The 24,747-nt window shown below is 55.9% G+C and overlaps 1 protein-coding gene across 2 annotated transcripts in view; it reads left to right on the top strand.

Annotated features, from left to right (window-relative positions):
• Window positions 1-10,116: 10,116 nt before the first annotated feature.
• The window catches only part of RET (ret proto-oncogene), an 87,646-nt gene continuing 73,015 nt past the window's right edge, over window positions 10,117-24,747 (top strand). The window contains exon 1 of one of the 2 annotated variants that reach the window (XM_006050752.4): window positions 10,117-10,432. In XM_006050752.4, the coding sequence (XP_006050814.3) occupies window positions 10,363-10,432 (70 nt within the window). In that variant the 5' untranslated portion in view covers window positions 10,117-10,362. The remainder of the gene's footprint in view (window positions 10,433-24,747) is intronic. The other variant, XM_044942086.2, reaches the window with a different exon arrangement.

Here is a 24,747-nt window from a genome sequence, read left to right on the forward strand (position 1 = left end):
GTTTTTCATTAATGTAAAAGGAATGAAAATTCCTTTGCTTCAAAGACTCCGTCTTTGGAAATAACAATGCGCAGGCCAGCCAGAGTCACTGCTGCTGGCACTATCACTGCCATATACGTGCGCTGTCCGGAGGGGCCTGCGAGCCCCTGACTAAGGCTGCAGAGTCCCCTGCCCTCCTCTCTTTCCTCAGCTTCCCCAGTCCCCCTTGGCCATGCACAGGACCTGAATCAGCCTCTGTCAAGTGACCATGGCTTGGCAGAGACCAGGTCCCTGAGAGCCAAGCACATGGTCATCAGGATGATGGCAATAACAGTCTTGCTCTGAGGACCCAGTTGAAGACATGGGTGTTAGGGGAAGAAAGCTGTCTGGAAATGCAGGTGGGTCCCTGCAGAGGAGTGGAGCAGGCATATTCTGGGTGATGGCGACAGCCCACTTGCTCGGCAAACGAGAGAATCGTGTTTGCTGGAGACTCTCTGAAGCTCCACCTCGTGCAAGAGTTGGATGGCAGTAGAATCCAGCCCAATCAAAGAGATGACCACCGTTTACCTGCACGGTGAGTGTGCTGGATTGCCCAGTGGACTCCACTGGGTCTGAGTCTCCCATGAGAGACCCAGCTGAAAAAACGGGTGTTAGGAGGAGACAGCTGTCTGCAAACACAGGTGGGTCCCTGCAGAGGAGCGGAGAAGGTGTGTTCTGGGCAGGCTCCCAGCAAAGGGGGGCCATGGCCATAAACCAGGGACAGATGGAGGCTGTGGACAGGGAGGAGACACAAAGAAGGGGAGGCTCGCTGGGAACAGGGCGTGCGGGCAGCAGAGTGAAGCGAGGACCTTCCATTTTGAGATCCTCACCTATGTCTCTCCCGTTGCACCATGCTCTGGGGCAGTTGATCCCCACAGAGTGGGCTGGGTACCAGCAGCATCAGCAGCCCCTGGGATCTAGTCCCAAGGACAGCCTGTCGCCCTACCCCTACACCCAGAGTCAGAACCTGGGGGGCGGGCTCCCAGTGTGTTTGACCAGCCTTGCACTAGAATTTGGAAACGGGGAGCACAGTGAAGTGAGGGCAAGAAGCCCAGAGAAGGAACAGCTGGGTTTGCACCTCAGCGATCTGCCTGGAAAATGGGGCACTGCTCCTACCCAGGAGGGTGCTGTGACCCTGAATGAGTTAGACGCTCCAGTCCAGGGCTGCCCCCACATAGGTTCTCCACAGCCATGAGCCATTCCCACTCGTGCCCACTCAAGGCCTGCCTCCTCTTCTAGGAGAGAAGATTCGGCCTCAAAGCTTTGCCTCCCAGGGAAACCTCACTCAGCTTTTCTTCTAGGGGTCAGACATGCATAATTCAACCTTTAGGATTTTGAGATTGCTGATAAATTACAGATACAAATGGGTAACCAGGCAAAGCCCCTCTGCAGCCTGGGTATCCACCTGGGAAATAAAACAGAGGTCATCCCCTCCTGCCCCCCGCCACAGGCAAGGTCACAGGAGCCCCCAAAGACGACACATAGTTTACGGGCTGCTTTCATCTGCGGGCAGCTGCTTCCAAGACAACCACGAAGGAAACAAAAAAAGGTTGTGAATGGTGTTAGAGAATCAGCCGAATCCAAGCGTCTGGATCCTGTAAGGAAACAGTTCTGAGGCAGGAGTGAAGCTTTCGAAGATCTGAGGTGCTTCATCCAAACTCTTCTCTTCCATCCCTGAGGTGGACTCCTGATGAGGGTCTGGGCAAGTCCCAGGGGGCCTGGGGCAAGGGGTGAGGGGGGAGAGCAGGCACCCAGCTCCCTGCTCAGTCCCGGCCTCTCTGCATCAGTCTCCCTGTTCATTCATTGCCTGACACAGCCCTGGATGAAATGACTAGGACAGGGAGTGATTAGTCATTTAGATAAATACATCTTTGTGGACCAGCCATCAGATTCCTGTGGATGGGAGCAGGGATTGGGGAGGGGAAGGAGAGTTGCTGTGAGTGAGGAGGATGCTTCTAAGCTTCTGAATCAGCTTTCCATGAGACCCTGGGGGTCTGGGGCAAGGAGAAGGTCTGAGACAGGCCTCTGAGGGCCAGGGCTAGTGGGTGGGAACTGGAGGAGCAGAGTAGGAGGGCAGAATTATCCACAGACATGGAAAAACCAAGGTTGAGTTTCTCAGTTATAGCAGTTTCACAGTTACAGGAGTGGTTGAAAATGTGGTTCCAGGTGTCCTCAGAAGTCATCTATGGGAAACGAAGGGCCCTCCCTGATATCAGTGTGGAGTCTTGGTGTATTGATTGATTAGAACCTTACTCCTGCCCCCGGGAGATGTCCTGTGTGGAGAACCGCACAGACACAGCGGTCCCTTCTCTCCCATCCCGCACCATCCCAGTGCTCATCTCACAGCCATACTAGGAGGTGGCCTGCTGTGCCCACCAAGTTCACATGGGCTTCCCTTCAGTTCCATTCATGTGTTTTCTGCGAGCCAGGTCGTGGGCCTCCCTGTGTGCCCCCAGCCCATCCTCATCCACGCGTGGTGGGAAGACAAGCCCGAGTTCTGCCTGGCTCAGCCAGGGGGCCTCCCCGTGTGGCCCAGAGTCACAGCACAGACGATCTGCCGTGAGTTCTTCCATGCTGGCCTCGTTCGAGGACGGGTTGCAATTCGTGGAGGTTGCAACTGCGTCCACCCCCTCACAATGCAGCCCCTATCTTGGGGGGCAGGGCAAGGACTGAGCAGCACACACGGGGTAGTAGAAGCAGCCCCACCAGTGGCTGCTTGGTGTCCGGGCTGGAGCTGGGCAGAGGGCAGCCGCGAGGCTCCCTGGAGGTCCTGGGGCAGAGCCCAGGATGGGCAGGTGGGGGCCTGTCTCTAAGCCGGAAGAGAGAAGCTTCCAGACATGATTGCATCTGACCTTCTCCTCATGTCTCCTCTCTCTGGCATAGGGCCTGCAGTGAGCTCAGCTCCTTCGTACTCCTGGGCTTCAGTGTGGGGGAACTTTGTAAAGTCTCCAACCCACAGAAAATTGTCAACCTCTGGAGGCTTGAGGGGGACCCACGACCTCCACACAGAGCCCTTCTCATCCCTGTGGACCTCTGTGGGAGGGAGGAATTGGGGGTGGGGGTGGGAGAGCTGCTCTGAGTGAGGAGGGTGCTTCTAAGCTTCTAAATCAGCTTCCCGAGAGACCCTCCACCCCCCACCCTGCTGGCCTGGAGCACCGAGGTCTTCAGAACCTTCCAGAACATTCCTCAGTTGAGCAATCCCGGCCCAGGGCCAATCCCCAGGGAACCTGGAGAAAGAGAAGCTCCCCTTGCTGAGGATCCCTATATCCTTCTGTTTAAAGGGCCAGAGGGAGGAGAAGGATTCTGAGCTTTTAAGAGAAGGTCTTTCAACAAAACACTTCCTGATGCTCGTCTGACACTAAAAACCTATTAAAGTCATAAACTTCTCCTGCAGAACACGTCTCAAAAATGTATTTATCTAAAGGGCATCTGTGTTTGGTCTCAAACTCAAACGCTCCAAATGTCAGGCCCCGAATGATTTATTTGGGGCGTCTTGTTCCCTCCCTGTGAATTGTCTTCCGGCTCCAGCCCTGCTCCTGTCGCCCTTTCTGCTGATGTTTACAGACTCAACAGGCTTCTGTTCACACCGAGGAGGCAGCCCAGAGGAGGAAGGGGCACAGAGGGTGTGAGTGTGCACCGGTGAGGACTCATGCTGTCACAGCAGATGGCCCTGCCCCACCTCCTGCCTCCTGAATGCACCTTGTGCCTCTGCCCAGGCTGTCTCCTTAGCTTCCGGGGCCAATCCTCACAGCAGGTCATCCAACTAGCCCCCTGAGTCCTCACCATGTCCCCACGGAGAGGGCCGGGAGATAAATCCAGCACAGTTAAACCAGGAAGCAGGACTTCCCTGGCTGTGTAGTGGTTAAGACGCCATGCTCCTGTTGCAGGGGAGCTCCTGATGCAGGGGACACAGGTTTGATCCCTGGTTGGAGAACTAAGATTGCACATGCTGCAGGGCGTGGCCAAAACAACAACAACAACAACAAAAACCCAGGAAGCACACCTCATGCATGTGTGTGTGCTCAGTTGCTTCAATCGCGTCCAGATTCTTTGCGACCCCATGGACTGTAGCCCACCAGTCTGCTCTGTTGGTGAAATTCTCCAGGCAAGAATACTGGGGTGGTTGCCATATCCTCCTCCAAAGATATTCCCAACCCAGGGATCAAACCCACATCTCCTGTGACTGTTGCAATGGAGGCAGATTCTTTACCACTGAGCCACCAGGGAAACCCAGGGAGCATACTTGGTTCCCTTCAAATTGTTTAGATGGAGCCTCTGAGTATCGGCTGGGGAGAGGGGTATCTTGGAGCCCAGACTTCTGAGTGACGATTAAGAGTTGAACAACAGAGGGGACCAGGAGCAGGCAGAAAGAGCTTTCTAGACAGAAGGAACAGCCGGTGGAGGTCAGTGGCCAGAGAACACGTGGGGAGTCTGAAGTCACTGGGGACGGGGTGGCTTGGGAGCAGAGGGATGTGGGCCCTGGAGAGGGGCTAGATGCTGAGTTCCCAGCCCCAGTGATCAGGCCCTTGGGTCTCAGGCTGCTGCACAGAGTCCCCTGACAGCCCTTCATCACCACATATTAATATGCACGAGCTCATCAGCCCTTTTCCAAAGAGGCCCCTGAGAACAGGGCCCTCCAGCACCCACTCTGTCTACAGGAGGCAGGGATTTCAGGAGACGTGGTCAGGCTTGGTGCTGGGTCTGGAGGGGAACAGAAGATTCCCCAGGATGAGAGAGAGTGTGCCCAGGGGGAACCCCAGCAAGACTGCTGCTGTTGGGAGTGGGGGTGGGGGCTCTAGCACTTTCAATCTACCAGGAAACAGACTGGAAGCTGCTGGATCAGAGCGCCCACTGGGATTCAGCAGGCTCTGGCTTCTCTGCTCTCGCCACAGTGGGGGCGGTTTGGGCTAAGAGCCTGCCCAGCCCCCCAGGAGCCCCGGGGAGAGGCTGGGAAGGTGTTTCTTAGAGCATCAGTGCCCAATAAGTGCACTAGCCATGTATGACTACTTAATTTTACATTATTATAAATTCAGTTCCTGAGTCACACCATCCACAGCCACACTTGGCTAGTGGCCATCGCATTGGATGGGACGGAAGAGGAAGCTGCCGCCATCACAGAACCTTCTGTGGACAGCACTGGGGATGAAGGCCAGGCTGTCCAGCTTCCCAGTAATCAGGGGTGCTGAGGGGTGCCCACTGGGACTGGGTAAAGGGTCAACAGTAGGGCTGGGAGCTACCCCCCCTCCCCCCGCAATTACCTAGGTTCAGACAGCCACCTTTAGGGAGGTGTTGGAGAGGAAGCAATGGGGGCACCCTAGCTGTACCCGAGACAGCACCCACCCCGCACCTGGGGCTGCTACCATCGCTGAACAAGGTCTTTAGGAGCACTTTCTGGATCGGGGTGGGAGCCCGGGGGTCAGTCAGTGCCCTGCTGCTCGTGGGCCTGTCTGTAAGCACAGGGGGCTGGGGGAGCCACCCAGGTTGTGCCCTCCCACAGGCAGGTGGCCGGCCCCCGTCCCCATCCCTTCCAGGGACAGCGGCAGCCCCCCACACACTGTCTCAGCACCCACAGGCCTGAGACGGATGTAGAAGCAGCACAGCGTGCTGGAACTGCACCCACCCCATCCTGGGCAAGGAGGCCTCGGAAGCCATTTACAGGACATTAAGTCAATGGACTTCCTATTTGTCAGCACACCAACAACACAGCAGGCTTTTTCCGCTCCGAAAGATTGCCTGGGTCAGAGCACTCACTGTGCCAATCCTACAGGCTGTAACCCTCTCAGAGACCAGAACTGCACCTTCTAGAGGGGTGGGGTGAGGCTACCGAGGAGGTGCTTCAAGGGGAGACAAAGACCCCTTATCCCTGCTGGGGTGACAAAGGAAACCCAAGGGCCACCCTGTCACCTCCCCACTCCCTGTGGGCAGCACCCAGAGCTCTGTCTTCTTTGCCCAAAGTCAACTCCTCGGGACATCCGCCCTGACACCCTGCCCCGTGTCCCTTCCCATCTGGGGTCACTTGTGAATGCTCTGTGTGTCTCTGCCTTACCTGTTGGCGATTGTCCTTGAGAAGTACCCCAAAAGGAGGGTCTTGGCTTAGTTCACTATAGTTTGAAAAGAGTGCCGGGAAAACAGTCAGTGCCTGGCAAATATTTATTAAATAGATGAACTTTTCAAGAAGAAGAGCAAATGATAAATGTGCAGATCGGGTGAAATACAGACTCAGATATGAATTTTTGAGCAAAAATAAGGCTCAACTTCATGCTTGTTGATCATTTTAGGTTACATGACTAGGGATGGACATCCAAGGCTCCTCCCTGTGGATCCTGGCTAAGTAAGCAACCCTGCCACAAGGCAGACCTCCCTGGCTTTGTGAGTCTGCCCTCCCGAAGCACATGCTACCTGTCACCAGTTTCGTTTTGTTTTTCCACTGTGGGCCACAGACCAAATCGAGATGCATCATCCATCTTACCTGAAGGTTTTGCCATTTCAGTTTGGAAACCGGAGAAGTCATAAATATGTTTTGCGATGGTAAAGGTAAGCTTAATTTTTCATTCACCTCTAGCTAATAACTGATGGGGAGGTTTGCCTTCGCTTCTAGAAGCAAAAGGGAAAAGAAAAGGCTTCCCAGTGACAGGATAATTTGTCAGAAAGTTATGAGTGAGCACAAGCAGGGCTGTATAGGAAGTGTGTATTGAATGATATGACATACTGGCTTCTAATTGCTGCTGCCTTTCTGATCAATAATACATGTTTTCAAAAAGCCTTCTGTTTGCATTTACACAATGGACTGTAACTACTGCAAAGGATCCATTAAGACCTATTTTAAAAAGTGCATTCGTAAAAACTTGTCTAAATCTGCATTACGAGGCAGATTATGAAACTGCCCTGGGAGATGTTTTTTTCTAAAGAGCATTCAGGCCATATCTGTCAGACTGGCCAATTCGAGCTCCCTGTTACTGCTATGGCTTGCTTGTAAGCCAGGACAGGCCTTCTCCTTGGTGTCCTTGAGGCAAGAGGCAGGCACTGCCAGGCCTGAGGCCCCATTAGGTTCCAGCAGTCTTTGGCCAGTGGTATCCTTGGGCTGGGGACTTGATGTGAGCAAAGCCCCCAAAGCCCGGGTGAGATATGAGCATAAATCAACCCACCACTCCCGAATGTGTAATTACACGCTCAGATAAGTGCTGTGGTGGCAAAGAGGACTCTGGGGTTCTAGGGCTCTCTCTCCTTCCACTGAGAAAGCTGTAGGTCCTGTGGGGAGGGCTGGAGACACGCATTGGCTCCTGCAGGCTGGTATCTTTGGCTGCCATCCCCATACAGGTAACATACTTGTTACCTGTGCAGGTGGGAAGCCAGAGCTAAGGGCAGCAGACAGCTCGTTTTAGGGGCCACCTGTGTTCTGTGCTACCTGAGCAAGGTCCACTGACCACTCTGGCCTTGGCCTCAGCTTCCACAGCTGACGGGAATCAGTGATGACCAGGACAGCTCCTGCCCATTGCCGCGGATTCACCTGTCCTCAGGCACCTAAGGGGAGGGAGCTCTGCTTTCCTGAGGCCCAGAGATGTTGCAAACATGCTGAGGTCACACAGACTAGAGACAGACAGCTGGGATACAATTCAGAGCCCACCTACAACCTTCACACCAGGTCACTGCCCTCAGCCTACCACCCAGACAGCACCTTGGACTTTAGAGGACCCCTGGAAGAAGAGCCAAAAAAAAAAAAAAGAAAAAAGAAAAAAAAGCTTATTTTCTAGAAAGCCAGAAACTGTGCTGATTCTGTCAAAGCTTCATTTGGGTTCAGCCTCACAGCACTTCCAGGTAGTTAGTTACTGTATTATTACTTCCATGTTCTAATACATGATGAAGACCCTGAGGCCCCAGTGATGCAGCTAGCCTGGTTCTTGTGCTGCAGGGAGGAATGGAGAAGGGATTCTTCCAGAGAAGGGGGAGGGAAGCAGGCGAGGGAGGAAAACGAAGAATAGAGGAAGGAAGGGAAAAGAGCAAGTTGGGGCCAGAAATTCAGAGGAGAAAAACAACTCCATTGAGGTGGCTCATGGAAGGGTGATTGGGCCAAAGAGTTGACATCAGGCTTTCTGGTGGAGGTGGGCCTTGTTTGGGTCTCGTGGGTGTCTCATGGATATGCAGGACCCGAGTCCAGAAAGCCCAGCGCTTCACCTCTGCCCTCTCCTGGATGACTGTCTGGTCGGGTCTCTGGGCATATACATGGGGGAGAGTGTGCATCCGCGTCCCTGTACATGCTCATGCATACACGTGTACATACACAGGTGGGGACAGAACTGCACATAGGCGGCTCCCTGGACTTTTTTCTAAGAAGAAGGCAATACCCCCACCATAGTGTCAGATGTCCTCTCAAGACCCCCAAGGGTGGTGGTGGAGAGGGAGTGGAAGGGCCTGAGGGGATCAGGCAGGAGCACAGTGTCCAACAGGCCCTTGAGATGGTCACCCAGAGCACGACTGGACATTCGGCCTGACCAGTGTCAGCCAAGGCTTGGCCGGGGCCGTTCCACAAGGGTGGGGCCAGTTGGAAGAATGCGCCAGGCTACCCCTCTTCCTTCTGCATCCTCCTGCCACAGAAGCCTGTAACAAAGAAGTCTCTCTTGGGATCTCCCTTCCTAACTCAGGTCCCTTCGCTGTGCACAGGCCTGAGCACTCAGCCTTGGTGGATAGTATTAGCACCAGAGGTAGGGCCGGTCCACACCCAGGGGAGTCCCCCACAGCCAACTCCAGCCCCAGAGGTCCAAGGGCCTGAGGCCCTGGGAGGGTGAGGCAGGCAACACCAGGTCTGGTGGCCGCAGGGTGGCTCTCCTGAGCTGGCAGCACTGTGCCCTGGCCTTCTGCCAACAGGCTGGCTTGGACATCTCGGCTGGCAGAGCCCCCAGCCAGCCTGTCTTGGCAGCTCCTCCTCCTGACGGCGAGTGACTTCACTTTGACTTCATATCTGCAGTGATGTGCACAGCTCTTACTCAGCCCTGAGCTCAGCCAGGCAGGAGGGCGTGGCTCTGTGCACAGCAGGAAGAAAAGACCCTGAAATAGGGGCACCTCAGGCCTAGGGACCTGGGATCCTCCCACCCCAAGGTCCAATGTGCTTCCCATTCCTCTGCGCCTTGTTGGGGGCCAGACCTCAAAAGGCAGCTGGGAGGCGGGAGGAGAACAGTGGACTTTTCCCACAGGAGCCTAGCACTCACCTACCACCTCTCCCCAGGACCTCCCGCGTTAGGGATCCAGAATCTTCCCTCTTTAGTATCAGATGTGTTTATGGGCATCATTTCTTGGGGCAAAAATTTAATTCCTTTGGGCTCCAGTTCCTCCTTGCTACTTGCTCTGCTACCCTGTCAGCCCCACATCCTAAGAATTCTAATGTGCGGTGGGGGAGAAAGGGTACTACCCTCCAAGCATCCCGTTAAAGCCAGCTCCCGTCTCTTTGAAAGGTGTGCCCAGTCTGATTCTTGTTTTCATTGGCTGGACCAGTCCTAAAGAGGGGTTCACAAACTAACGCTAGGGCACCCCCGAAGGGACTACGGAAGCCACGCGCCAGGCGCACCCCTGGAGTGCGCAGAAGGCGCGCCGGCTCGCGGTCGCTCGTGGGGGCTCTTCCCCTCCTCCCTCCTCCGGCCCCAAGAGAGGCCGCGCTCCCACCGCACCTCCCCCTCCGAGAAATGGCGGAGGATGCGCGCCGCGCCCGGAGCCTGGAGGCGGGGCGCTTGCCTAGTCTGCATGTCCGCTCCGGCGCACCCCCAGCCGGTCCGCCCAGACCCCTCATCCCCGCCTGGTTCCCCTGCCCTCTCTGGGCGGCAGGGAAGGTCGAAGCGCAGAGACAGCGAGAGGACGCACAGGCTGAGGAAGAGTGACTGTGCGTGCGGAGGTGCGCGGCTTGGGGCTGCGGCTGCCAGGCCGGTACCCGGGTCCCACACCTCGCCCCTACTCGCGGAGCTGCACCCCGAGTCCGGCTCTGATCTCCTAACCCTCGCCCCTGGGGAACCGCACCAGGCATCGCCTGGGGTGGTACCCCGCGCCCCGCCCTTACTCCCGCACCCTGGCCCCTCCCGCCCCGCCCCCAGCCCGCCCCCCTCACCGCCCCGCCCCGCCCCTGCCCTCGCCTCGGGTGCAGCCCGTGCCCTCCCCACCTCAGTCCCGCGCCCGGAGCCCCGCGCACAGCTGCGGAGAGTGCCTGGGAGCCGGTGCCCCGACGCTAGGCGCCCGCAGTGTTCGCCGCGTCCTCCGCTCCGGGACGGGCATGGGGCGGCCCGGCTGAGTACCGCACCCCGCCGCTGAGCCCCCCAGCCCAAGGAAGCGTCCCTCTCGCCGCGGCCGCAGCGTGCATCGGCGATGGCGAAGGCGACGGCCAGCACCGTGGGGCTGCGGTTGCTGCTTCTGCTGCTGCCCCTGCTCGGCGAAGGTGAGTTCTGTCGGGGACTGGTGCCCGCGGCGGCCGGGGCGAAGTTGGCGCCGCGCGGTGGAGTGGACGCGTTCGAAAACGCCCTTCTGTTTGCGGCGGGCAGCGGGCCACGCAGTTACTGGCCTCCTGGGCTCCACTGGGAGTGGGGTTGTGTGGCGGGCAGCGCGCCTCGGGCCCCAGGCTGGGCGGGTCTCGGGCCGGAGCGGGACACGGGCCGGGCGGCCAGGGTCGGTGCCCAGGGCCCAGGTCGCAGCCGCGCTTGCCTGCCTGGTTGCGCCTCGCGCCACAGCGGCGTCTCGGGGCGAACCGAGCGGGTCTTGTCGGCGTTTCGGTGCAGGTGGGGGGAGGACGGTAAGGTAGCCCTAGAAAGCCTGCCACTGGGGCAGGAGGACTTGTGTTTCTGTAAACGATTGCTCCGTCTTGGTTTCCTTTTCGCACTCCACGTCGGTGCGTTTCTCCTCCAGCACTGATGTCTTCTCTCAGGTGAGAGCGGAGGAGATCTGCTCTTTTTAAAACGGTTGCTTATCCCTTGTGCGTTCTTGCCACCCTACTCCTTAAAAATCCCCCAAGCCTGTGGCCTCCAGGGAGGCTGCCCTCGAGGGCCCGCTCGGGCTGGCCCAGCGCCTCCGGCCCTGGTTCCAGTCCCACCTGCGTCTTTAGAGTCTCCTGCTGCTGCCCCGCAGGGGCACCTGAAGGTGTGGCCTTTGGTACCAATTGACGGTTCGGGGCCAACCTGCACCAAGCGCTCTGACCATACTGGAGTGGAGGAGGGTTGTCTGCCATCAGCATCGGTCCTGGGAGGATTCGAAGTGGCTTTGCAAACGCTGGTCACTGCCCCCACCTCCAAAACTCTTGACAAGATGAATGAACCCCAAGGCTGTGGAATCTTTCCTCCTTACCCCCGTGGACACGAATTTTAGTCTCTCTCAAATTGTCCCCGATTTCTCTTTCTTAAATACTTAAATGTATGCACCAAATTTCCCTCTGAGAGTACCCCCGCCACTCTCCCCCACCTTTCCCTGCGGCTTTTGGGAATACAAAAGGTTTCCTGCTTCTGGCCCTGGGTCCTGCATAGACCGTGGGTTCACAGGCCTGCCCAAGGTTTCATTTGTGTGACTGGATCCTAAGCTCAAGAGGCAGATACTTAGACTAGGATGGGCCCCCAGCCCATCACAGGAAAGGCAGGGGAAAAATCCTTTCCATGCCCAGGGGAAGAATGGGGGAAACATTGGGAGTCTGGGGTCAAGATGCTGTGAGGGGGAAACAGGCAGGAGAAGGCTGAAGACAGGGCAGAAGTAAACACAGACAAGGTGTTCAGATTTCTTGTTAACTCTGCTTTGCAACTTTGTAGTGATGGGCGGGTGATCAGGTGAGAGCCGGAAGCCAGGGTGGGCTGGGCGGCCTCAGAACCTAGCAGAGGACTTCCCATGCCTTTCCTATGTTTAGCCAGGGTGTCCAGCTGAGGCTAGGAGGACTGGACTGGGAGCGGGGCCCCTAGCATGGACCTGTGACGCTTGGTAGGAATGCAAGTGGCTTTTTCACAGCCTGGACTCACGGAGTTGGGTGGTGGGAGAAAGGCCCTCCAATCCAGGGAAAGCAGCTTTCCTGCCCCACCCACCCTTCCAACGGGATGAGTAAGAAACATGATTGGTGACACTGAGAGTGGAGAGGTGGCCCCGCGGTACCCAGGAGGAGACAGCAGGGCGTTTGGAGAGGCCTGCGGGCACACTTTACTCAGAGTAGCAGTCCTGGAGCTCTCTTGGTGTGCTCCAGCCTGCCGCTAGTGAGCCGGGGCCACTGCTCCGGGACGCGCCCAGGCTGGGAGTAGCCCGGCCTCGGGGCGCCCCCTTGTGGATGCAGCCCTTCAGTGGCCTTCCTTCATGGTACCCTCCTTCCTCAAACGAGTTACCTGGGGGATGGGCTGGGTCTCTAGGGGATGAAAGCCTTCCCTGCTGGCCTAGACCTACCTCCCCGAGACCGGAAGCTCTCTTCTGTGCTGGACGGCTGATGAGAGGCCGGGTAGGGAGGCAACCAGATGGAGCGGCGATGGCCTGGACCCAAGTGTTGGGGAAGCAAAGCACTGCCTCAGGGCTGGCAGGGATGGGCTAGAGGGCTCAGGGGTGCTCAGAGCAAGGTCATAGGACATCACCAGACCCCTAGGGTGTGACCCCTTCCACGTGTACGCACTCTCATTGTGTAAGAATGCGCACGCCTTCAGAAAAAGGTGCCATCCCAGACACAGACTTCCAGAGTAGGGCAGGACTGCTCACACACTCTGGAATCAGTGTGAGGGCACACATGGGCACACACACGCTCCAGAATCCATGCTCACACACTCTCACACTCACTCTTGGCAATCACTGAGACACCACTGCCCTTTCTCAAGGATACATGATCATGAGACCTGTAGACACACTCACGCCCATGCTTGGCTCCTCATACTACACCCTCATCTGGGAAACCCAGCCCCCCTCCCTGCCACTCCCACACACTGGGACCCCCGTGTGTATACACAGGGACACCTGCCCCTCCCTGCTCACACTCAGGGGGCACAGCCCGTCCACCTGGGGCATCCTGGATCCAGGGCTAAAGAACTCCCATCTAGAAGTTGTTCTCAGAAGAGTGTGTGGCGTTTGGCTGCTCCAGTGCAGGTACGGCGTCCCTGTGGCGTGGATGAAGAAACTGAGTCCCAGCTTCCAGGGCTCGCCCTGAATATCTCAGTCTGACCGCTCACCCAGCACCTTCTCCCTGACCCCCTGCTCTTCCTCACTAGGACTCATACCTCCCATTTTCCTGGCCTGGCTTCTGGGGTCCCATTTTGCTCAGCACCTCTGCCCACTAGGAGGGACCTGCCCTCCGTGCCTGCACGCCCCTGGGGCCTCTCACTCCCAGTACTGGCCATGACTTACAGCCTGCTCTCCAGGCTGCGGGCCCTGCCCCTCTGCAGTTGGACCTGGATGTGCCACTTCTGCCCGGACCAGCGGGTGCCAGCACAGCCCCTCAGCCAGGAAGGCTGCTCTGCGGACCTCTTTGTTTCTCTTTCCGCCCCTTCCCTCTCTGGCCAGGGACGAGTGATGGTGTGCTTCACCAGGCTCACCCGGGTCCAGCTCCTTTCTCCACCTCCTAAGCCCTTCTGGCCTCTGGGAGCTGCCTGCGCCCCACACTGACTGTCCTGGGCCCTAGCAGAGTCCAGCCTTCTGAGGGAGCAAGGGGTTGGGTCATCTGGTAGGCTTCTAAGGGTGGGGTCTGCGAGCAGAGAGCAAATGGGGAAGTTTATGGAGACCATTGCAAAATTGCCTTTATTCTGCAGAATTGCATTAGGGATGGCTAAGTAAAGCACTGTTTCCTTGGTGGTGTGAAGAAAATGGGATTCTTTCACCTAATGGGGTGCTAATGGCCTTTTAGCCAGGGGAGGAGAAAACAAATTAAAAATTATGGTATCTGTTAAACTGGAGTATGGGGTGCCAAGGGGAAGCGGGGTGGGGGGCAGGAAACTGCTGCCTCGCCTGAGGGCTTCTCCCCCTGTGACTCGAGAGAGGTGTCCTCTGCCCATTGGTCTTAACTAGATAAGGTGATGCCAGCAACGGCCAGCCCAGGGGGCCCACGGCCTGCTGATCCTGTGCTCAGCACCGCCTGTCTGCTACTCACTGTATCCTCCAGAAACCCTGAGGGATGTGGCCTTGTTTTCCCATTTCATAGGTAAGGAAACTGAGGCTCCCACAGCCTGTGTACCTGAGCCCATGAAGAGGACTTCATGACTCTGCACCCCTGGTCCTCTGGTTTTCAGCAAGCCCCCTCCTCTGGGCCAGCGGCGGTGGGGACCTGCGACAGGGCTCAGGAGGCGTCCTGGCAGGAGAGGTGGCCCTGAGCCTGCTCACCCGCTGGTCACCCTCTGGTGGGGTGCTCCAGGGGCCCGAGGGACAGCCTGGCCTGGGTCTGGGAGGGAAGTGTGCTGCCATGCTCCCCAACAGCTGAGTCGGGAGCCCCCAGGACTCTGGCTGATTCTCAGGTGGGACTGCTGCTGTAGCTGATGTCTGGGAGTCCTCCGGGTCTAGGAGCTGCCTCCAGGTGGGGTCCTGTCGTAACTGGCCCCAGGGGAGGGGGCGCGCTAGTGGTGTAGGCTGAGAAAGGGACCCTTGCACCCGCCTCTGCCTGGGGACCTAGAACCTGACAGAAGCCACTGTGCTGAGGAGTGGGAGTAGGGGGCAGGGGCTGGGCTGCAGGGCGCATGGGTACGACTTTGTCTCCTTACTTGGACTCCAGGACATGCTGGGAGAAGAAAGTGCCCACTGGGCACCCCAGGAAAGAGGCAGAGCTGGAGAAGTGCCCCCTGCAACAGTATTGCTTCCTTCTATTCTGAAGAAGTGGCTAGTTTCCATTGTGGAGACCCACCCCCTTCCTGTGGATGTGGGGGAGGACACTTCCTCTTGTGGGGGCTGTGTTCGGGTTCCAGTCCCTCATCTCCTCCTCTTCATTTCTTTCTCTTCTTCCTCCTGGTTTCTGCAGCTGATTTTCTGAGAGAGTGACTTAATAGTAACAATACCACTACTGGTGAGCAGCCCACAAACACCCTCCGAGGGTCCACCTGCTGCCCAGGGAGCTTCTCCAGGACTAGGGTGCACCCGGGGAGAACGCAGAAGGTGACTTTGACCTCAGAGGTGTCTCCCTCTAGGAGAAAGGGGCAGTAAAGGAAGCGCCAAGCGGTCACTTATCTCAGATGTGTGTGTGTGATTTCAAATGGAAGTGCATGGCAGAAGGCAAGCGGCGGGGTGTGGGGTGGGTGGGAGGGGCGATGGTGGGCTGCCAGGCAGGAAAGGGGCCCTCCTGGGCTTGGGCCACAGGGTGTGATGGCGGTGGAGGTCATCCCCCTCCCTCCCTCCCTCCCTCCCTCTCACTTGCTTCCCCTGGGTCTTCACGGGCCGAGTGCTATGCTTTATGGGTGGGCGCGCTTCAGCCCCTGGAAGGCTGGGGGGTCGGTATGACTCAGAGAGATCAGCCCAGGATGTCCCTCTGCCATGACCTGGGTGGTCTCAGGGGGACTGTAAGGGCTGTGAAGACTCAGGCCTCCAGAGCCCACACGGCTTTCCCTCCCTGCTCCAGAGCAGAAGAGTGGCAGCCCAGGCACCCCCTCCCCGACCCCTGTGTTCCCATGCTCAAAGGAGGCTGTGGCTCCTAAGACAGGCTCCGCCACACCTCAGAGGACCTGAGAGTATTGTTCTCTTCGGGCCGAAACCCTGGGAGCCCCTGTGGACAGAGCCTACCTCCTGCCTGGCTTCGCCTCCCAACCCTCCTCCCATCCACCTTGCCTGAGCTCTGGGCCAGATGAGACCTGGGCTTCCGTCAAACTTTGGCCTCACAGCTGGGTAATGTGGGAGCCCCTGGCGCCTGTCCCTGAGGCTGGCAGCTGTAAGCCAGTGGTCCTGTGAGCTGTTCACTCCGAGACCCTGGGCAAGGTAGGGCGGGGCGAGAGAGGGCAGGGAGGCAGAACTGACTCCCCTAGAAAGCATGGTTGTGGGGGTGATGACGCCAGCGGGACCTTGGGGAAGGCAGTTCAGGCACCACCTGGGCCCTCAAGGAGAGCAGGTGGCCAGCCCTGAGCAAACACCTCTGTTTGCATTTGCCTGGTGAGTGGCTCCACAGAGTATAGCAGCCAAGGCACCGCTGTAGAAAGGTCACCTGTGCACCTGGATAGGTGTGTGCCCACCTGTTGGTCTGACCAATGCAGGCTTTCCATGACATCAGCGATACTTAGTGGGGCTGGGGGGCTCTGTGGCAGGCAGGGCCCAGTCCTGGGACCAGCTCAGGGAAGATGCCCCTGCCCCTACAGACCCAGGTCCTGGGGGCCTCAGCCCACCGCCCCCAGATTCAGGTATTGTGACTTACTTTATCCCCATCTTAAGCCTTCACTCTTCTGACCTGGGAGCTACTGTCTGGGTTCCACAGAGCTGTGGGCTCCAGAGAAGTGCCCAAGGGGCAGGGTGGCCGGGAGAGCGAGGCAGAGCTCCAAGCTGTGCCCTGAGTACCAGCTCTGACTGCCCTGTGATTGGAGAAAGGATTCTGCTTCTGAAACAATCAGAACCTCCCTCATTCCCGCCTATGGGATTGCCAGAAATTTCCAGTGGTTCTTAGTCTTAGCAAACGGGGAAAAGACACCATGTAAGTTCTTAAACTTTAATTAACAAAAAGAGGAAAAGAGAAAGTATAAGTTCCTAAGCTTTAATGAACAGCCTGGAAAATGCTTGGGAAGATATACATTCTGTGTGCCAGAACCTGAGAGTGAGACAGGTGTGGGGGTGGGGGCGATCTGGGGTGCACAGCGTGGTGGTGGGAGTCCGAGTGGAGGGAAAGAGGTTATGGAGTTTCTTCCTCAAGTTTTTCTGCCCCTGAAACAGTCAAAGACACAGATGCAGTGAAACAGGAAAAGACCCGGAAGCTGAGGGGCTGGTCCTGAGTGGGCTTTCTCCTTGCCTTCTCCCCCATCCTGCCCTTCCAGCATTGCCCATGGCACATCCACTGCTGTCTCTTTTTCTTCTTTCTGGGAAGGAGAAAGGATGGAATCAGGACTCCATTCCGCCACCTCTTAGCCATGACATGGGCTCAAGGTTACCATGCACTCTGTGCTATGAGCACATGCTTTGCCACTGGGTTGAGCCTCCTCATCAGATTGGCACCTGCAGGGGATCTTTACAGGAGACCACGTGTGTGACTCCACGGAGCCTTGAGAAGTCTCACCTGGGACCCTCTTGAATCTGCTTCTGCAGCCTCCTATCCCCTGTACCTATATGAGCAAGAAAAACTATGAACTTGGGGGTGACAGAAAGCCCCAGTCTCAACGTCTCAACACTGTTCGTCTCCTGCTCCTGGCCACCACCCACCCTTGGTAGCCACTCCCCACCTGACTGTGTGCACAGGAGGGGCCCAGAGCTCTGAGGAGTCAGGCCTGTAGGGCCCTGGGCTCTTTGCCCATGTCCACAGGCTGGAATCCCATCACAGGGTCCTTCTCTCTGCAAGAGAAGCTGGTGTGCAGAGGAGAGCATGGTGGTTAGGTGGGATGCACACTGGGGCACCTGTGCAGGCTCCTGGAGTCCCCTCTGGACTTGTGCCCCTGCCTCTTCCAGGGTGGTCTTTCCTACAGAGATGGGGGAAAGAATGGGGTGGTAAACAATTAAAATTCACTTCTTTTGAGGTATGAAATTCACATAACTAAAGTGAACAATTCAGTGGGATTTAGTACATTCACAGCATTGCGTAGTCATCACCCCTGTGTAGTTCCAGAACGTTGTTGTCAACCCCCCAAAGGAAGCCCCATACCCTAGTCCCCCCACACTAGCCCCTGGTGATTGCCACTCTGCACCTATCTGCATGGACTTGTCTGTTTTGGATATTTAATATAAATTGGCCTTTGGTTTGTATCAGGTTCCTTTTACTTGGTTGGAGGTTTATCCACATTGTCGCATATATTGGTATTTCATTCCTGTTTAAGGGTAATATTCCATTGCATGTATTGGGTTGGCCAGGAAGTTTGTTTGGGTCTATGAACTTTTGGGCCAATGCAACATGTTATCACATTTATTTATTCATTCATCTCTTGGTGGACATTTGGGTTGTTTACATCTTTTGACTTTTGTGAATAATGCTGCTGTGAACATTTATGTGTGAGTATCTGTTTGAATCCCTGTTTTCAGTTCTCTTAGGTGTTTACTTTGGAGTAGAATTGCTGGGTCATGTGATAATTTTAACTTTTCTTTTTTGAGGAACTGCCAAGCTATTTTCTGGTAACAACTGAAACATTTTACAATTTTATCAGCTGTGTGTGAGGGTTCTAGTTTTACCACATCCTCACCAACACTTGTTACTTTCTGTTTATATTTTTAAATTGTATCCATCTTCTTGGATACAGAGCAGTGTCCTTACCTATGGTTTTGATTTGCTTTTTCTTAATTATCAGTGATGCTGAGAGTCTTTTCACTTGCTTCTTGGCCATTTGTATCTTTTTTTGGAGAAGTAACTATTGTGCCCCTGTTTTAATTGGGTGAACCTTCTTTAGTTGTTGAGTTTACTTTGCTTTATCAGATTTCCACCAGGTGTTGCCAAGAAGCAGTTTTTGGCCAGAGACATTTCAGTGTCTGAACCCCAGGTCCCTTTTGAAGAGGACGTGGGTTCATCCAGTGTCCTTCTGTGGGGTTGAGTCACTGGGACCCTAAGGGATAGTCTCAAAAGACACAGACCCTAAAGCCACTTTGAGCTCAAATGTCCCAGAAGCAATGGTGTCCCTTCTTATATGTGAGATGCCAGTGGCCAAGGACCCTCATGGCAGAAAGTGAAGAGGAACTAAAAAAAAAAAAAAAAAGCCTCTTGATGAAAGTGAAAGAGGAAAGTGAAAAAGTTGGCTTAAAGCTCAACATTCAGAAAACGAAGATCATGGCATCTGGTCCCATCACTGCATGGGAAATAGATGGGGCAACAGTGGAAACAATGGCAGACTTTATTTTTGGGGGCTCCAAAATCCCTGCAGATGGTGACTGCAGCCATGAAATTAAAAGACGCTTACTCCTTGGAAAGTTATGACTAACCTAGATAGCGTATTAAAAAGCAGAGACATTACTTTGCCAACAAAGGTCCGTCTAGTCAAGGCTATGGTTTTTCCAGTGGTCATGTATGGATGTGAGAGTTGGACTGTGAAGAAAGCTGAGCCCCAAAGAATTGATGCTTTTGAACTGTGGTGTTGGAGAAGACTCTTGAGAGTTCCTTGGACTGCAAGGAGATCCAACCAGGCCATTCTAAAGGAGATCAGTCCTGGGTGTTCTTTGGAAGGACTGATGCTAAAGCTGAAACTCCAATACTTCGGCCATCTCATGCGAAGAGTTGACTCATTGGAAAAGACTGATGGTGGGAGGGATTGGGGACAGGAGGAGAAGGGGATGACGGAGGATGAGATGGCTTGATGGCATCACCGACTCGATGCACATGAGTTTGGGTGAACTCCAGGAGTTGGTGATGGACAGGGAGGCCTGGCGTGCTGCAATTCATGGGGTTGCAGAGAGTTGGACACGACTGAGCGACTGAACTGAACTGAAGGACCATCCTGAAGAAGATCTGGGGCTGGGGAGGAAGGTGGGGGGTTCTGGGGACCAGTGACCTACCCAGCCCACTTGACAAGGCAGGACTGAGCAATAGAAGAACCCAGGGCTGTCTTGTCTTACTAAACCTCAATCCAGACTCTAAAAATAACCAGGCAGATCTGGGGTAAGTTGATTACCGTAATTGCAGCTGTGTGATGTTGTGCCGCCAGTCCCTTGAAGCTGTTTCCTGGGACAGCAGAATGTACCAAAGCAGTGCGCCCCACCCCTCGCACCCAGGAGCTGCATGAGCGCTGGGACCCTGCTCAGGGTGGGATGGCCTTGACCGGGGTTAGCAGGAAGCCTTTGTGGGCCCAGGGAGGTCTCATTCAGCAGTCAGGGAGGAGGCGGCTCCTTGCCAGGCTGTCCCGTGGATGCTTCTGGGACTTCGTATGCTTCCTTTTTTCTTTCTCTTCCCACACAGTATCTGGGAGATTTTTGCTCTTTATTCAGACTGCTGGCTATTTATTGCAGGTTGGCAAGTGCTTGATTTGGAAATGAAGGGTAAGGCTGGAAAGGAGGAAGCCGGTTGGAGACATGGTCTTCCTGACCTTCCAGAGTCTCAGCATCCTCTCTCCTACCTCTGGGACCTTCGTGGTTTTCCAGGAGGTCCTGGCTGGGGGAGCACTGAGCTCTGTAACAGGACTGGGTGTAAGGGAGAAATAGGGTGTAAAGACCCCAGTAAGGGGCAGAAACACACCTCCTCCCAGCAGTCGGGCTCGCCCTCGTCCCAGAACTTATCTGCTGGTGGTCAGCCCCTGCGTGATCCCTTCACAGCCCGAGGCTGGGGCCCCAGCCTGTGACCCAGCAGACACTGACCAGGACCCCAGTGCATTCCCTCTTGCCTGTCCCTCTGCCCTCCTCTTTCCTGGGACCGTCCTCCTTGAATCACTGCTTCTCATTTGCCTCAGTGGCAGACCTGGGTCCAGAGCCCTCTCCTTGACCTTGTGATGAAGGTCAAAAGAGCACAGGGACCATACCCAGGTTAGACTGAGTTCCCCCAATGAGAGGATCTTCCTTTGGCAGTTCCCCTTCCCAAGACTCTCAAGGGAGGTGCCAAGAGACCCCGAGACTCCAAGGCTTCCTCCTGGGAAGCTGCCCCTAGGACTCTGGACACTGGGCTGAATGAATCCTGTCGGTCTCACTCCAAGGGTCAGAATGTTAGTCTGCTTTTATTTTTTCGTCTGTTTTGTTCTTTGAATAAATGCTGCTGATGACAAGTTGTCTTTAATAAACCATGTGTTCTTTGTTAAAAAAAAGAAAAGAAAAGAAAGGCGGAGAAGTGGCTCTGGCTCCCAGCAGTAGGCGTTTGGTCCCAGCAGCCCTTCCAGGGAGGGTCCCTGTCCTGTTCACAGCTGGGAACAGACGCAGAGAGGCTGAGCACTGAGCCGGCATGCGGCAAGGCAGAGAAGGAGCGTGGCCTGGGCCTGGCTCTGCACTTGTCTCTCTGCTTTCATGAGTCACACTGAAATCTCTCCTTTGTATCTAGACTCACTTCTCAAGGTGAAATGTGTGTGTGTGTGCGCGTGTGCGTGTGTGTGTTTGTGTGTACGCGTGCATGTGCACGCACACATGCTCAGTTGTATCCTACTCTTTGCGACCACATGGACTGTAGCCTGCCAGGCTCCTCTGTTCATGGGATTCTCCAGGCAAGAATACTGGAGTGGGTGGCTGTTTCCTCCTCCAGGGGATCTTCCTGACCTGGGGATTGAACTGGCAATAGTAGCATCTAAGAGTGGCAGAGAGAAGGACCCCTCAAGGCTCACTCCTGTGTCCAGGGGCCATGGGCACATCAGGCGCCCAGCATCCCCAGGTGCCTGCACATTCAGCAACCTTGACCATGTTCATCTCTGTTGGACAGAGCTGGCTGAGCAAACTCCCACCTGGTCGCGCTTTCCTGGGCCTTTGCTCTGTTTCACTGAGATATGAAAGAGCAAATTTCCATGAGGAGACTTTTAGGGGCACCTGCTTTTTCGAGGAGGCTGAAGAAGGCTATGGAGGATTATTTAGGTTGCATTTTTCACCTGGTCAGCAAGCAGGTGGATGGGTGGCCTGGAGCCCCAGGTCATGGTTCCCTGGCTTTTCTGCATGTGTGTGCACAGCCTCCACTGAGCAGAGGAGCCTGGTGGCCATGCACACTTAAGTCCTGGCTCACTCACTCTGTATGGCCTTGGGCAAGGTAGCCTCTCTCTGCCTTGGTTTCCCTGCTCTAAGACAGGAACCGGAAATTGTCCTTACCTCTGGCAGTTGCCGTGTCCATTAGTAGGGTGAAGCACTTGAAGCATTTAGAATAGAGCCTATCAGGAAGATGCGTTGGCTTGCCAAAATGTTCGTTTGGGTTTTTCTGTAATATCGTGTATAAAAACTCGAACGAACTTTTTGGGCAACCCAATAGAAGTTTCACCTGTGCTTAGTCAAATCTAACTCTTTGCAACCCCATAGACTGTAGCCCACCAGGCTCCTCTGTCCATGGGATTCTCCAGGCAAGAATACTGGAGTGGGTTGCCATTTCCTCCTCCAGGGGATCTTCCCAACCCAGGGATCGAACCCGTGTCTCATGTGTCTCCTGCATTGCAGGCAGATTCTTTACCTGATGAGCCTTTGTGGAAGCCCTTGCTGGTTAATGTTAAACCTGGGCTGGGCGAGAACGATGCTGGGGGGAGGGGCAGAAACGGGCAGGACCATGGCTATTCAAGGAGATCCAGCAAGGTGACAGATTTGTTGAGATCTGAGTCATAGTGCCCTTCTGGGTGTGAGGGGGACAGAGTCAAAGCGGGGATGTCATGACCTGTCGCCCCAACCCCAGGCCAGGGCTGACACACCTGCCGTTGGCTGGGGCCACAGAGCACAGGAACCCCAGAGCCAAGGGAGCCTGGTGACCTGCACACAGTCATCAGCAGGCCACTTGGGTGGCCAGTCTTTTTCCAGCCAGGCCTTGCCCTGGGTAAAGAAATTAATTGTAACCTAATTGGCTGTTTCCTTTGCATAGAAGCCGGAAGGAACTGCCAGTGAGGCTGGTGATTAACTCAGCGGCAGCTGGGAAATCACATTTGGGCAGGAGTGTCCATCATCTGAGCGAGGCTGTTGCAGCTGGTCCGGGCGGGTGGGGACGTGGGTGGTGGCCGCGGGCGCTTGCTGGGTGCAGCCTGGCCCCCAGGCCTCTGGGAGCAGAAGGTTGGGGCCTGGGCTCAAGGGAGGAGTTTGGGCTGCTGGCTCCATGCAGCTGGGCTGCAGACTGTGTGTGCACACCTCACTACCCCAAACTTCAGCCACAGCCTGACCCCTTCCCTCCCATCAGCGGAGGACTATGTGGATGGCATGGCAGAGGAGGGGGTTGTCAGGAGACCTAGGCCAGGTCGCAGTTCCATTCTGAGAGCAAGATGTGAATTCTCTTTCCCAGAACTGGGAAACAGACGGGGAGAGTGAGGTCTGCAGTGAGAGCTCGGGCAAGGCGGGCAAGTCAGAGCTTTTCACGTGTGGAGGAAGGTGCCTGTGTGTACAGGTCTGTGGTGCCTCTGAGGCAAGGCCTGCTCCTCGGGTCTCTCCCCTTCTCTCCACCTGCTCTTCCAGGCCCCCAGCCACCCTGTCCAGGCAGGGCCCAGGCAGACAGGTGTGTGGGGAGACACAGTACCCCTGCATGGGGTCGCCTGTCCTGCCCACAGTGGACCACACAGTGAGGCTCAGTCTGAAGGGATGATGGAGGGAAGGCCTGCAGAGCTGGGCTGTGTGTGAAGCCCCTGACCAGACAGGCAGGCAGGAGCCTGGGCTCTGCGCTAGACAGAATCCTCAGGAGCGTGGAGAGCCCCGGGCACCCAGGGTGTGCCAGGGTGGCTGCTCACTCCTCCTTGTGTGCCAGGCCATCCAGCTGGCCCTTGTTGGTTGCTCAGGCCAGACCCGGAAGGCCACTCAGCCTTGTGGCCACAGTGGCACACAGGCTCCCCACTGAGGGCTGCTGGCAGCATTTGGGAAGAGGGAATTTAGGACTGGAATTGAGGCTGCCCTCGTGGTGACTAGTGTCCTCACAGGGCACCAGGTAAAGTAGCCAGCCCTGGCTTTTATTCACCACCCACGTATGCACTTAGCTGTCCAGCTTTGGGAACACCTGCACAGGCCAGAGTTTTCTCGATGATTTTGTAGACAGAAGCTTCAGTTCCCAGCATCAGGACTGGGACAAGCTGTCATATTCCCTGCAGGGAGGCACTGGCTTGTGAGCACTAAGCTGAGCCCAGGACCCGTGAACAGAGGTGGCTGGCTGTCCAAGTGAGGTGTCCGTGAACCATCAAATTACTGAAGCCAACCCAGGCCTTCCCTTCTCGCCTGCTCTGTGTCGGGCATCAGGCAAGGTTCTGGGAACGCAGCAGTGAGCAGGACAGGCCCAGGGCTGGCCTGGTGGGTCTTTCCAGTCCAGCTTTCTTCCCACATCTTGTGTGGGTCAGACCTCAGAAAGCTGCTTCCTTTGGAAGCCTCTGGATGCCTGGCAGAGTGAAGATGCTGATGATGGTTGGACGGTGGGCTGATGGTGGCTGGTGAAGCTGTAGGCGTGGTCAGCAGTGGTGCTGAAGGTGGGGGTGAAGGTGATGGTGGTCGTGGGGAGAACAGTGGTCACGGTGTAGCTGGGGTGGTGATTGGGGTTGGGTAATGGAGGTGATGGTGGTGATGGTTTTATGGCCACACACAGGAGGAATGGAGCATCCCATCAGTCCCACTTACGGCCACAGCGGGGCTAGCCTGCGGGGCCCGCTCTGCGCTCATAGGCACAGGCTCTCCTGATCTGTGCTTTTTTCCTAAAAAGCAGAAATTACATTACAATCCCTTGCAAAACTAGCCTCCACCTGGGACAAAACATGGAGATTGTAGGGTGTGTGGAGCGTCCTACAGGGTGACCCTGCCTGTGAGTGCACACACACGTGTGTGTGTGTGTGTGTGCACATGTGTGCCGTTCTGCCTAACGTCTTCCTTTTGGCAGTGTTCCTCAGTTACCGGGTCGTCATTTCCTGAGCTGTGGTCAGTGATTTCGTTCTTCGCTTGTTTGCTCAGGGCTTGTTTGCTCAGTGCCAGCTCTGGCCTCACCCAGGCAGGTCGTGCACTAGAGGGCGCTGTGTGCCCCACGCGAGCCTCATGAGCATTTTGCCCGGGGTGGGGGCATCTGCAAGGCTGCATTGGGCTCATCCTGCCACTGGCCACCCAGCTGTGGCT

The sequence above is a fragment of the Bubalus bubalis genome, chromosome 4, assembly GCF_019923935.1.
Source record: "Bubalus bubalis isolate 160015118507 breed Murrah chromosome 4, NDDB_SH_1, whole genome shotgun sequence".
NCBI lineage: Eukaryota > Metazoa > Chordata > Mammalia > Artiodactyla > Bovidae > Bubalus > Bubalus bubalis.